At 53.2% G+C, this 14,521-nt stretch overlaps 1 protein-coding gene across 1 annotated transcript in view; it reads right to left on the bottom strand.

Annotated features, from left to right (window-relative positions):
* The window catches only part of TRABD2B (TraB domain containing 2B), a gene marked incomplete at both ends in the record, with an annotated part of 214,967 nt that extends 201,025 nt beyond the window's left edge, over positions 1-13,942 (bottom strand). The window contains 2 exons of the mRNA XM_082833558.1: positions 11,274-11,834; positions 13,841-13,942. Of these exons, the coding sequence (XP_082689684.1) occupies positions 11,274-11,834; positions 13,841-13,942 (663 nt within the window). The remainder of the gene's footprint in view (positions 1-11,273; positions 11,835-13,840) is intronic.
* Between the last annotated feature and the right edge of the window lie 579 nt (positions 13,943-14,521).

The raw sequence follows: 14,521 nt of genomic DNA, 5'->3' as shown, positions 1-14,521 counted from the left end.
CTGGGTGATGCTTGGTGAGCGAGAGACTAAAGGATCAAGAACCATTTTCTCTATGGGATGGGCTTCACCTCGAGACACAGTGTGAAAATGGGCCAATAACAATAATTAAAATGACCACGACTCAAACCACCGCAATTAACATTCATTACCTCTGAGTGTGTGCCAGGCAGTGAGCTATGCGGTTGACACGCATTACCTCATTCACTCCTCACAACACACCAGGAGGTGAATGCTGTTATGAGCCCCGGGTTTTCAGATGTGGAAACAGACCCTCAGTCATCCAGCCCGAGTGGTGGAGCTGGCATTCCACTTCCAGTTCAGTCTTTTTCTTAAAGTATCGAAAAGATCTAAGTAGAAATCCTGGCTCCGTCATTTTGCACAAAGCACTTGGCCTCAATTTCCTAAAATGGGGGAAATAATACTTACCTTTCAGGATTATTTTAGGAATTTACTGTGATAAACGTGAGGCCCAGCACATAACAGGCACTAAGTAACAATGGCTGTCTTGGGAGCTGGAGAGGAAAAGGAGAGGGTACAGTCAATGGAGGGAGGGGTAGAAAGACTTTTCTTTGCGAACCTTCTGCATTCCCCATCCCAGCACTTCTGCCCAACAGTCTCCTTCCTCTTGGCAAGGCCTTTTCCACTCCCATCTCCACGGGCCCTAGTACTGTTCAACCTGCAAGGTCTCCATCAAGAATCCTGCATTCCTTTCTCACAACCCTCTCCACAAAACTATACTGATGGAAGCAGAATAACATAAAACTCACCTGCAAGACCACCAGCAGGCCTTGGCATGGGGGTTAGGTAGTGCTGGGTCAACTAAACATTCCAGTCAAGGTCAAGCACAGCGACAGTGCATTATTGTCACTGAGGTGCCAAAGTGACTCAGTTCACCCATTCACGGCCCATCCATAGCTCTTCAAGCTCTTCAAGCCCTAATAGAGGGTCTGGAGCTCAAAAATATCCCATAATCCAGCAGACTCTACAGCCAAAGGGAGGGGGGCCACTGGGGGTCCAAACAGGGGAGGTCGGTGGGGGGTAGACAGGAAACTGGTCCAGCTCCCCTCTAGGTGTCCTCCTGGGGGGGCCAGGAGGAAGAGCTATCCAGCGGTACCGCATGTGAAAGACTGTGGAAACTGCAAACCGCGATGCAAATGGTTGAAATTATCATTGCCAATTAGGCTTTTGTCTCTCCTCAAACTCAAAGCAGAGCAGTTCAAGGAAGGGAAACCGTGTGAACTAGGGCTAAAAGATGAGCCAGAGAGATATCTGAAAGGCGTTCTCTGCCCAATCTTCCTTTCTACGAAGGGGTTTCAAATGGGGCCTGAGGCTTAAATTACAAACCACCATAAGTCCCCAGGAGATAAAACTGGTCAGGACACTACAGAACCTTCAGAGGGAGGAAGCAGGTAAGCCCTTTAAACAGAAGAGGAAGTGGAAAAGGCCTGGCCTTTTATCTTTGCACTTTGGCTTCCCCGGGTAGGGCTGGCCAGGGGACGCGGGGCGCTGACGCTGCCTGTTTGGTCGCCAGGGCTGGCCAAGGGTCAGGAGGGGCCGCGTGCAGCACTTCTAGGAAATGTGCACTTTCGCTCTCGGCATCCCGTCCATTGAGGCGGCTCGAGCAACGCCGACTGCGCCGAGTGGCGCTCCGAGCTGGGCTGGGGCGAAGGTGGGCAGGCCTGGGAAGTGTGCATCTTCTGTGCCCCCACAGGACACCGCGTTACCTGCCACGGCCACACACCCCCTCCCCCCCACCCCCCGCCCCACAGTGTAAAGGCACTTCTGTTCCTTCCCATCCCCACCCTGGAAGGGAGCACAGGGAAGAGCATCATGGTTCTTGGTCACTTTCGTATCTCCAGCACAAATGCCCGCATCTGGCACACAGTGGGAGCTAAAAAGCATTTCTTGAAAAATTATATGATGATGCTAATTTAAAGACGCAATAATAACTATGTGTGTCTGGCACTTTTAATCAGTTAATCCTCACAGCAAGCAGATGAAATTGATAGATAGGAAACTAAGGTGCAGGAAGGTTACCCCAACTAGCCTCAGGTGACCTGCACTCCCAATGAGTGCAATGATTCTGGGCCCTGAAGGAGCACCGGCCCGTCCTGGGCCAGTGCCCCGAGGTGTCCTAAGGGACTTCTGAGCTGAGTCTTGTGCTATGCTGTGTGAATATAGACTAATTCTTGGTTCTGAAGGTTAAATCAGACCAGGATGTCCCTCTGAATGAGGGAGGAAGCTTTATGCAGAGAAATAGGTTCACAAGGTAAGAGAAGTAAAACTGAGTGCTTTCCCCTGCTCTTCCTGACCCACTGGGGAGAAAAGGGAGAACCCCAAGAATAAAAGATGATATAAAAGGGTCTCAGCACCCAGGGCCGGGGAATAGATGCACTGCCTACGGGGGAGGTGGACGGTGGTCAGGGACCAATCTGAAAGCCTGTAGGTTCCCCCAGGGAAACTACCTTTGCCTAGTCAGGGCGGAACACAGGCTAGCAGCAGGTGCCACTGAAGAGAGACTGCACAGGACCTAGGCCATTACCCAGAAATGGCCCAGGGCCCTGACGTGTGTGGGCCAAATCTGACGACCTTCTGGCTCTTTTCAAGGGTAGCCAAGCATTCAGAGTGACCCCGGTACAACTCACCCACTGTTAGGGACTGAATGTTTGTGCCACGCTATCCATATGTTGAAGCCCCAAACTCCATTATGATAGTATTTGGAGTTGGAAACTTGACAAGGGAATTAGGTTTATAAGAGGTCATAAAGGTGGGGTCTCATGATAGGATTAGTGCCCATCACCAGAGCTGGCTCTCTCTCAATCTCTCACTAATATAATGTAATGTCAATTAAGCCTCAACAAAAAAATCAGAAAAGAAAAGGAAAAAACCCACAATGCTCAAAACCAGTCACATCACTGCACCTAAACTTAAACTGCTGAGTTACGTATGATCAGGTGGTATCAGCCCAGAGGGTTCAGTCCAATCTGGTGACCATGGATGAAAGTCTGGATCAGACTTTCAAGGATCATTTGCTTGAAGAGTCCAGGCTTTTCAAATGACTGCCCTCAGGAACCTTTATAGCCAGACAATAAAAACTGGGAAGGGCTCTCAGGTAGAGGGAACAGCACAGGCAAATGCTTGGAGGCCTGACCGTGGATTGTGTGACAGAGAGAGGAAGGGAGAGAGAAGGAGAACAGGTCAGCAGCACTGCAGCCCCCAGCAAAGTAGCAGGTAATGGATAAAATTAAACATTTTTCAATGAAAATTAAGTGGGGGATGGAGTGAACCTGGAGAAGCTCACATGAACTCTGGGTAGAGAAGAGGAGAACAAAAGAAGGCTTTGTCTGCAAGGAACAGACGAGGAAGAGAAAACAACAAAGTGTTCCAGGAAGGAGAGGGAGAAATCCAACAGTGACCTGTGGATGTTACAAAGTCCTCACCAAAGGGACCAGCAACAGCACTGAACTGTCTCCGTGTCTCAGGTGGGCAGGCTGAGGCTTTCTGTGGATACAGAGGCCGAGACGCAGCCCCCTGTTAGCATCCAGAGCTGACAACGCCTCAACCACAGGATACACCACAGGGCCCCAACTTCAGAACTGGAACACATCCAGTCTCATTTTGTAATCAATTGTGAGCATAGTTTGAGCTAGGTTTTGAAGCCAGGTTGATTAGGAAAGAAAAGACTGTCTCAGTAATAATTATAACAGAATGTAAAATATGTAAGTGCCGAAAGAATATTATAAAATGCCCTAAAAAATTCCATGGAGGGAAAGAATAGATGTGGCTGGGTCATCAAGGAAAGACTTGCACAAAGTCTTCCCAAGCCGATGAGATTTAGGAGCATTCTGGGAAGACTTCCTGGAGGAGGTACAGCATTGAGCTGAACCTTGGATATCTCATAGGAATCAGGAGTAGAAGAGGGAAGGAGGAAATTCCTGCAGAGGGAGAGGGCCCAGCACAAGCAACAGCATTTCCAGGCTTGGGGCAACGTTTTGTGTTCCAGCGGATATTCTGCGCAGATTGAAAAGCCTGCGGATGCTGGAGGAGCTGCTCAGCCAGACGGCTTGGCAGCCCCTGAGCAGAACTGAAGGCTGGGCCACCGGCTGCCTGTGGATTAAGTGGGCGGACAGAGAGCCAGTGATGGGAGATAAAAGGGAGTGAAGTGGATAATATTTAGAAGCAAACTCGAGGGGGAGAGAACGCGGCAGCCCGGCTGGCAGGCAGCAGGCTTGTCCCATTCTTCAGTTTCCTCCCTCGGAAAGCTGTATTACCAGGCGACCTCTTCCTGGCTTTGAGAGATGTCCAAATGGGAACTATTAACAAAGGCACGGGCACGCTCCCATTTTTATCTCCGTCTCAAAGGGCTTTGCCGCTCAGGCTTTTCTCTTTGGCCTGGGATCGGCTGGTGGGTGAGCTGCTGCGGGAAGCAGATCACTGTGTTTGTGGATGGGACTTCTTGGAATTCTTGAGAACTGGTCCCTTCCAACTCTAAGATTTTAGAAGTCTGTGTGTATGAGCTGAAAAAATGTCTTCAAAGCTAAGGGGCTAGGATTTCACGATGTGAAGATTCTTCGAGTCCAAAAATGCCTCTGAGCCTAATGTTCTAAGATTTCCCCATTCTTAGATTCCCTGAGCCTCCAAGTCCCGGCTCAGGATTCGGAGATTCTGTAAATCAGGAAGACGTCATGCTGTGTGACCTTCTGATTCTGAGACTAGACTATTTCATGACATCTTGGTCACCTCCGGCTTTATGGCCTCACTCTCCTTTGATGGAGGTACCTAAGCCATCCTGTGCGTCTGCTCCTGAGTTTGTTCCCCCACCCCCACCCCATGTTGGGATAATATATTAAATGCTAAAGTCTGAGTTAACCAAGTCAGGGGAAAAAAAAGAAAAGGACAGAGCCTGCTGTGCTGGCAGGGGCTCTTTGCAAACAGCTCTCTGGGCACACGAAGAGTCTGAGAGTACACACGCCCAGGGGTCAGTGCTAGGGGTCCCCCAAGTGACTTCCACACCGTGTGACAGACATTTGCTGAACAGCTCCTAACCACAGGGCTCGGTGCGGGAGCCACGGTGGGTGTGGCAGGCTTCCAGAAGCGCAGCGTGAAGGCGGGGCCAGAAGCAGCTTGCTCCCAGGCCAGGATCTGGAGTTACACGTGCAGACTAGGCCAGCCTGTGCTTGGAGCCAATACTGACCCAGGGGCTCTCGCTCTGTGGCTGTCTTCTGGGGAGAAGGGGGCTCAGCATGGTCGGACATCCTTAGGGGTGCCCAACGGTCTTAGGGGAGGTGTCTGGCCCCTTCACTCTGGGGAAGGCACATAGATCTGATGGGAAGCCAGAAGTAGGGACGAGTACTGAGGACTTGAGGGACCAAAGGTCGGTGCTGCTGTAGCTGCCATGGAGGCTCAGGTGGGGTGTAGGACCCAGCAATAGCCATTCTTGGAGGATGGGAAGTGAGAGTGGGTTCTGCAAGATGGAGATGTACAACAGCAAGAGAAAGTAAGAACAGGCTCTCCGCGTGACATGTGGAGACAGGACACAGGGGAGACTAATGCACAGGCGCTCCTGCCTCAGTTTCCACGGCTGTAAGAAAGGACTAATGATGCCCACTCTCCCTGACTTGGCAGTGAACTCTCCAGGGGAAAACTCTAGGCTGTTTCCCAGTCTCTGCTCCCAGCACTGTCCTGGGTGACACTAAGGCACTCTGGCTGAAAGAGTGAGGGAGCCAGTGAGGGAGAGGGGTCCTGATGACGGGCAGGCTCCAAGGCTGGGCAGCTATCCACCAGACTGTGCCATGATGGGCTGGGGCTCTGTCTGCCCTGCAGGCTGGCAACAAGAGGCAGCAGGTCACCCACCGGAACCAGCAGGCTTCCGGATGAGTAGGTATCGGCAGCAGCCCGCCACAGACAAGCCTGCCAGCCCCTCCCAACGGTGGAGAACTCAGGCTCGAGATCTCAGGGTGGCCCGGGGCCTCCAAGATACAAGGATCGAAGATGAAAACCGCAGAAGTCAGAACTGGGTCGGGCCTGGAAATCGTGGGACAGAGGGGCAACCTAGGCCCAGAGAGGGACAGGACAAGCCCAGAGTCACAGCCAAGGTAGGGATGGGGTAGGGCTAGAGCCTACTTTGTGTTCAACTACCCACTTCATGATTTCCACATTTTGTGTCCTTGTAGGATGGTGTGGACCCATTAAAGTTCAAGGAGGAGGCTCTTCACTGTGGCTTGTGTCATGTTTCTTCATTCATTCATTCATTCATTCATTCAATAGTGCTGGATGAAGGAAGGAAGGAAGGGAAGCAGGGATTGTCCTATCATGGCTTCTGACCATTCATTCATTCATTCTCTCTCTAAATACTAACTGAGCACCCAATAATATGCGGTATAGATATAGGACCTCTGACTATAACCAAGGACACCCTTTATTCAACTGTGCTGCCTAGCCTGTGTTAGGGGTGCCGTCTTCACAACGCTCCCTTGGAAAGCTGGGCATGCCTTTGGGAACTCCTAGTTTGGAATAAGATTCAATTTCTAAGCCAGGGAGAAAATCAGTTTCAGCACTTTTCAATGATCTCTTTCTATACGTTTTTAATATTTTATTTTATTTTTTAGAAAGATATGGTGATCTCCCTCCACTCCAATACACACACACGTCACCAGATAATGCCATCTGACTCTTAAAAACAAAATTACGTCAGCTCTCGGAATCTTGAAAAACATGGACTCTGGCGTCAGACACTTGCGTTTGAATCCTGAGCCCGCCTCACCTGGCTGTATAATCACAACCAAATGACTCAACCTATTTAAGCCTTAATTTCTTGTCTGTAAAAGAGATATGATACTCTGCCTTGTCGTATCTCTGTGAGGATTAGAGATGATGTACTTACGAGGTCTAATGTGGCACCCTGTACAGAGATACAGCTCAATAAATGATGACTTTGGGGTTTCTAACTCCCTAGAGAGGGGGCTGTAGAATTTTACAAACATTTCGGACACCCTTGGCAGCCACGCCCAAATGTTCAGGCTCTACGCACGCTGGACGGATGGCATCGGCATGTTAGCTAAATCACAGCCAAGTACAGAATGGCAGCGTCCCGTTTTCTTATTTTGCCTCAGAGAACCACATAACTTAGAGGTCTCCTCATCTAGTGCCTCCACGGTACTGAGTGGGGGGGACTGAGGCCCCCTAGAGGGAGAAGGAGGTCTCCGAATGAGCCCAGTGTGTTCGTGGCAGCTGGTACCAGTCCCCAGAGGCAGCCCGCAGAGCCGACTGAAATCTGCAGGTCCCAAGATTGTCACAAGATCTGGACTCAAAGCTCAGGCATCCCCAGGCCCCCGAGGGCAGGGGCTGCCACCACGCCCTATTACTCCAGCTTTACTTTGTTCAGCAAAGCATGGGCAGTGGACAGGGCTGCTGGCAGAAGGTGCCAACAGGGCAGAGCTGACGCTTCCCAAGCAGCCTTCTCCTTTCCTTGTCCTGAAGCCGCCCGGACTCTTTCCCAAGCACAAGTCTTATACCTAGGTAGTCATTTTACCCTCTAGACAACCTCCCACAGGTAGCAGCTTCTCACGTCCTCACAAAACCAGCTCAGTTGTGAAAGGCTGGTCACTACTGCCCAATTCGATTGCTAGTTAAGAATACCAGAGTTACATACAAGTCATTGGTTTTAGAGCCAGAGCTGAGGCTGAAACCTAGAAGTTAGTCTCCCATCTCTCAGCCCACTATGCTGAGCTGTCTGTAACACATCACGGAAATCTTCAGAGCACCTGCCTTTACCATCCCTGCTCCAGCCACATAGCCAAAGGAAATAATTTCTCTAGAAGTATAAATTCTCCAAGAAGTAAAACTTTTAAGCCTTTAAGCTCTAAAGGAAAGAAGAAAACAGAAGAAAGGACTGAAGGAAGAATTGCAGGACACGAACTACCTACATGGAGGAAGTCTAGAGAATGCGCATGGAGCAGCAGGAGGAGTGCATCCTTCCTTTAGTCAGGCAGACCGGCTCTGTTCCATACTAGCCACGTGACCTTGGGCAAGTCATCCAGCCTTTCTGAGTGCCCACCTTAGAAAGTTCCAGGGTTGTGAGACTCCAACAAGATGAAAAAGCGTGCGGAGCCTCCTGCAAGGTGCCTGGCACATGGAGTTGATTATAATAGTCCCATGGAATGTCAGGGCTGGAGTGGCTTGAATGATGACCTAATCCTGATGTCTCATTTCACAGGTGGGAAAAACAAGGTCCAGAGAGGTGACGTGACTTGCTCAAGGACACAGAGCAAACTCATGGTGATGTTGGGTCTAGTACCCTCAGTTTATATTAAAATCAGAGACCACGGCCAAGACGCTGGATCTTTCAAGCTGTGCGATGATGGAAGAAACTTTTTCAGTCATTCCTCTAGCCCATGTAGCTTTCTTTCTCCATTTAGCAAGGCAAAATGTGGTATTTCTGACCAGAAGAAAATACAAAATTTTGAGAAATACTAAAGTCAAAACTAAAATTGGGCTTCCCTGGTGGCGCAGCGGTTACAGAGTCTGCCTGCTGGTGCAGGGTACGCGGGTTCGAGCCCTGGTCCAGGAGGATCCCACATGCCACGGAGCAACTAGCCCCGTGCACCACAACTACTGAGCCTGCGCTCTAGAGCCCGCGAGCTGCAACTACTGAGCCCGCGTGCCGCAACTACTGAAGCCTGCGCGCCTAGAGCCCACGCTCTGCAACAAGAGAAGCCACCGCAATGAGAAGCCCGTGCTCCGCAACGAAGAGTAGCCCCCGCTCGCCGCAACTAGAGGAAGCCCGCGCACAGCAACAGAGACCCAACACAGCCAAAAATAAATAAATAAAATAAATAAATTTATTAAAAAAAACCACACACACTAAAATTCCAGTCTTAACAAACAGGCACTCTCTTTTAAGGCTTTTTTTTCCGTCCTTCCTCTCTCATTGCTCCCCCTCCCCAAATATTTTGCAATAACAGTAATGCTGGGAGGAAAGAAAAAATAAAAATCTGATGCACTTAACAGATATTTCAGTACAATAATGCATCACAGATGTTCATATCAAACTGTGCATGCGTGCATACAATTTTACTGAGAAGGCTGTTGCATTTCTGACTTTGGGGTTGGGGATCCCTAACAACCCCAACTGCCCAGGCTCTGGAATCCCTCCCTTCACAGTTAGCCCACGGCTGCCCACGGGGATGGAGGAGAGATTTCATCACCTCGCTCCAAAATGATAACAGGACAAATTGGCGGGGTCAGGCACTCTGGCAGGTGGTGAAGGGTGTGCAGATTAGGGAACCGAGAGGAGTCCTGTTTTCTTTTGTTCAGGACTTGCTTCCTACAGCCCTCTCGAGGAGCTGGACCCAAGAACAATTTTAAGAGCGGGCCCGGGCTGGTGATGGGTGGGTGCGTTTTTGAAACCAGAGGTTTGAGTCTGTTTGATCTTCAAATGTGGGCTTTGGAGACTGTCAGCGGGCTCCTCGCTGGCCGATGAATGGCTCTCAGGAACTTTTCCTAAAACATAACCTCACGCACTTTCCTGCAAATGTTTTCAACCTACCAAAGCCGTCCTTTGGTTGAACAGCAGTGTTTCCAGACCTCGAAGAAAGATAGTTTTGTTGTTTTAAGAGAGACAGATTAAAGCCAGGGGCTGTTTAACCAGAGGGTCTGTGTGCTCCCTTCGCCTCTGGTCGGATTCCTCTGTGGTTGGTACAAAGAGGGTGTTGAGAGTGACGGTGGATCCCCCCACCTCCCCAGCCTAAAAAAGATATCAAGGCCAGACGTGAGGGCTCTGAACAGAGAGGCCTCCTACAAACCTGCCTCCAAAATGAGATGGGCGGCGAGCGCTGGGGAGCCCAACGCAGATAATATCAGCTCCCGAGGCTGGCAAGGGAAAAGTCACTTCAGAGGGAGAAAGCCGGTACGTTCAGAGGAATCAGCACTGGGCCAGAGAATGCACAGGATTTTTCCCCGCAGAGAAGGAGTCAGGCGTAGTCAGAACCCTGCGGGGCGTGACTAACTGCCCCAATATTCCTGCCACCGGGGCCCTCTGGGTAAGGGCTCCACAATTATGGGAGAGCCAGCAGGAGAAGCGACAAACCCGCCTTTCATTTGGCCGGCAAATCAATCTGGCTTCTTACCTCCCCGGGGACAATATTGCATTTCCCCTGGAAAAACAAAAGCCAGAGATCTCCGAAGGGGGATCAGTTTCTGCCCCTGTTTCCCTGGTGAAGAGCTTGCAACATCTCAGGGGCAGCCAAGCAGGTCTGGTTCCAGTGGTAGAGTTTCTAGTCTGGCCAATGTATGGGGCTGTCTCCTTACGGGAGGAGTATGTCTTGGGGACCACACCACGCTTGGGGCATGGGCCCGGCCTCCCTGCAGGCGCCACCAGCCCCGACTCGGGGACTGACAGCCCGTTCTCAAGGCGCAGATGTGAACTCATTGTTCCCTGGGCCTCAGAGTTGAGTTTGGGGCCAGTGAGTTGTGAGTGACCTCTGACCACGGAGACAGGGCTTTTCATGACATTTTGCTGGATCAGGTCTCTGGCAGCCAGAGACTTTAAACCTCCTAAGCTCCGCCCTTCTCCCTGCCCCTACACCTGAGGTTCAGAAATCAGAACTGTCAACCTTGAAGTGAACACATTTCTCTGAAATTATTAACCCCAGAACTATCCTTGCTGACTTTCTCCCAGCCTAGGGGAGGCAGTCCGAGGGTCACCTGGAGCTTTGCAGAGGCCCCGGGAAATCTGGCAGCGCTTAACAGCAAGCCAGGGTCACTAGAGACCAGGCCCATCGCGCTTCTCCTGTCCCCCGCCCCCAACCCCACCCCAAGAAGCCCGTCTCCCTCTGTTCGTCCTCCGTACATACACACAGCTGCCTGGATGCACCCATACAACAGCCTCAAGACAGCCTCCTGCTCTCGAGACCCCAGGGCCTCAGGGAAAGTCAGGCCCAAACTGGAAACTCCTTCTTTTTGTTTTTCATCACTGTGATGCTCCGAGGGAAATGCTTTCTGCTCGGGCGAGCACAGCAGGTGGGGAGTGCGTATCCCCAACAGGTAGCACCACTGAGATAGAAGAAAACACACAAACTCTTACCCCCAATTCCAGCACACGCCAGTTTGCCCTCATACCACCACAAAGGCAGCTCAAGAGCTGCCCCACAGCCCCAAAGACCCTCTCCCTGTCGGGGAAGGGCAGGGTTCTGCCTGCCGAGGGAACACCATCAGAGAAGAGGACCAAGGCGCACGGGGGCTGCCGGGCTCTGGGGCAGGCGCTGCGCGCTTACCTGGGAGAAGTTGAGCCCATTGAGCGGATGACACTGCTCCTCCACGCGCTCCACGGCCCCGGTGCTCTTCTTCATCTTCTCGGCCCGCTGGGCCAGGTAGAGGTCAAGCACAGGCACGCCCCGGGAGCGCACGTCGGTCTCCGTGAGCGAGTTCACCATGAGCATCACCCACACCGGCCTCTTGCGCTCCCAGTTGCCCGCGATGGCGTTGAATAGATAGTCGGCGTAGAGCCCCTTGCCCCGCTGCGCGGGCGTCATCCACGACGGCATCATCAGCTTCACGTAGTCCAGGTGGCGCTTCAGGCGCCAGTAGAGCTCACGGGGCAGCACGTCCTGCAGGTTCTCCCCGTGCGGCAGCAGCTGGCAGCTGGCCAGCGCCGAGATGGTGTAGGGGTCTGTCAAGTCCAGCTCAAAGTAGACGCGGGCGCTGGCCTGGAAGGCCGCCTTGGAGTTGTCTGGGATGAAGTCCCAGACACGGGTGTAGGGGACGTGGATGGTGCCAAACAGGTAGGCCGGCGGGTCGCGCCGAATAGTCCACAGGAAGGAGTTCAGGTCCCTCTGCTGCAGGGGGACAGGTAAAGGAAGGCAGTGAGGCCGAAGGCAGCAGAATTAAGCCAAGGTTAGAACAGAGGGGGCAGGTGGAGCTGGGGATGGAAGGGAGAGAGCTACATGGGGCCACGGGAAGAAGCAAGGCCTTTGGAAGCTGAAAGACCCGTATCTTAGCTGTATGATCTTAAGCACACTGTTTCACTTCCCACAGACTCAGTTTCCCCATCTGTAAAATGGGAGCTGAAAGCAGCCACCCCAGGGATTGTTGGGAGAATGAAAAGACACAGTCTACGTAAATAAGCCCGAAGAACAGTGCCAGGCACAGAGGGAGGAGGCAGTGAAGGAAGCTCTCATTATGACTGGCTCTCACTGTGAGTGCCAAGGACCGCCACACCACCTGAGAATATTCGTGCTTGGCCAAGCCAAACCTTCACCGGTGGTGTTTCATGGGGAGGGTGGAAAGAGGGGGACCAAGAGTCCTGCTCTGGCAAGAAAGGAGGAAGTCATATAACTTTTAAATCCAACCATTAGAAGATACATGCCAAGAGCACTTTGAAAGCAGAACACCTATTAAAAATAGCACACCTATTTAAACAGCTACTTCCCATTCAGCAGGGCGGATACAATTTTCTTTTTGGAGGGCAGGTCTGGGGTGTCAGCTACTCTGCTCCACCAGCTGAAACCACAGATGAGAAAGTGCTTTAAAACCTGCAGGCTAAATAAAGTCTCAAGGCCCTGATTTGGGAGGGAAAGATTTCACAGAATTAGTCCCAAGAAATGTACATGCTTTCTGGGCTCCTCCCCTCCAAAGGTGTACCTGGTCTCCAAGTCCAATTCTCTGCCATCACCTAAGCTCTGAAGAGGGATGTGTGTGTCTGTGTAGAGGTGAAGGAGGGGCAGGAGGACATGGCTCATTTCTCCAGATCCAGTTTAGGTCCAGGGGTTAAGGGGCATGAGAAAGGGACTATCGTTTCTCTCAGGCATTTTCTACCCAGAATACCCCCTGGACTGTCCACTGCCATCCACCGTCTGCAAGCTTTCGGTCAACTCATAAAATTCTTCTGCTTGATTCTAGCATAAATGAGAAGTATCTGTCAGGGTGGGCAAAGGGAACAGTACCTTACTTTACTGACAACCCAAAATTGTAAATCCCAGCATACTGGAGAGAGACTAGCTCTGAGCACCCTGCCTGTCGCGGAGCTCCCTGTTTCTGAACAAGTCACGACACTGGAGGTGCACCTTGCCCAAGGTCAACTAAGAGCGCAGCCAGTGAGGACCCTACACAAACTTTTCCTGGTCCCTGGCCTCCAATTCAGAGTTATTTTCCATGCGTTAATTTACACTTTGAGGGAGAGAGACTGAGGGCAATCAAGGGATTCCTGAGTTTGGAAGAAAAATGAGGAGAACTAGTAATTACTCAACCCCCCAAGGAAACATTAGGCCAGCATGTCCTGGCACTTCCCTTCCTCTCCTCTGGAATCTTCCTCCTTTTTGTGAAATCGGGGCACTTGGGAGAGTGGGTGCTGGGGCCTGGGCTGGAGAGGGAGAAAGTTTGCCTTAGGTCAACGGTGGGGACCAGGGGGGAAAGGGAAGCCTGCAAGGGGTCTGAGCATGTAAGAATAAGAGGAAGGGGCAGAGAAGAGAAGGGCAAGGAATGGTAGAAACAGTCAGAAATGAGAAGAGAGGAACCAGAGGGTAAGGACAGGCTAAAAGTAAGAAAGAGGGGAGTCAAAAAGGGCACAGAGAGGAAAGGTCCAAGCAGGACCGAAAGTCGAGGAGAGCCCGAGAGCGTCAGCGTTTGGAGAAGGAGCTGGAGAAGGAGCGCCCCAACTCGCCTCCCCGGACGGAGCTGGAGCCCCGGTGGCAGAAGCCAGGGAAGGGCGCCCGAGGCTGCGCCCGGCGGGCGGAGGTGGAGCGGGTGGGCCGAGGTGGGTGCGGAAGGTAGGACCCCCCAAACCATCGTCCCCGCAGGGCTGGAGTGGCCGGCCGGGAGAGTGGCCGGCCGGGCGCTCGCTCACCGATCCGGGCGGCCGGCACTGTCCTGCGTCCGGGGGCTGCGGGCGGGCGCGGGCGGTGGCGAGGAGGGCGGCGAGCAACGGCCCCGCCAGGGCGGCGTGCATCCTGCCGGGGCCCGCGGGGCGCGGGGGACCCTTCTGGGCGGCGCCCCTCAGCTGGGCGGGCAGCCCCCGGCTGGGCACGGAGGTTCCTCTGGAGCGCGGGGCTCCAGACACGGGATGCCGGGAGCCCTCTGGGGCGTGGCTGGATGTCCCTGCCGGACCTGGGGGGTCCCTCTGGGGCGGGGCTCCGTCTGTTGCAAGAGGGGGATCCTCTGGGGCGGGGCCCTTTGGCCGGGACGCGCAGCCGGGTTGGCCGAGCCCCGGGGTTGTGAGAGCGCGCGGGGTTGCCGAGGCGCGCGGAGGTCCCGGAGCTGCGTCGCGGTCCAGGGGCGCGCGGGGTTCTCGGGGTAGTACCGGGACGGCGGGCGCGCGGGGTCGCGGGGTTATGCAGGGGACCCGGGGCGCGCAACGGTCCCAGGGGTGCGCGGCGCTCCAGGGGGCGCGCGGGGGGACAAGTGCGGCGGCGGGCGCGGCGGGGTCGGGGGTCGGGTCTGGGGCGCCCGGTGGCCCCCGAGCGGGGCTCAGAGGGGCGGCGGGCGGCCGCGCGGCCGTTGCCCGGGCTCCGCCATGCTGCTCCGCGGC

This window comes from Leucopleurus acutus (genome assembly GCF_964270905.1).
Source record: "Leucopleurus acutus genome assembly, chromosome: 2".
Taxonomy (NCBI): Eukaryota; Metazoa; Chordata; class Mammalia; order Artiodactyla; family Delphinidae; genus Leucopleurus; species Leucopleurus acutus.
The sequence above is the reverse complement of the archived record's forward strand: the minus strand, read 5'-3'. Positions and strand labels throughout refer to the sequence as shown.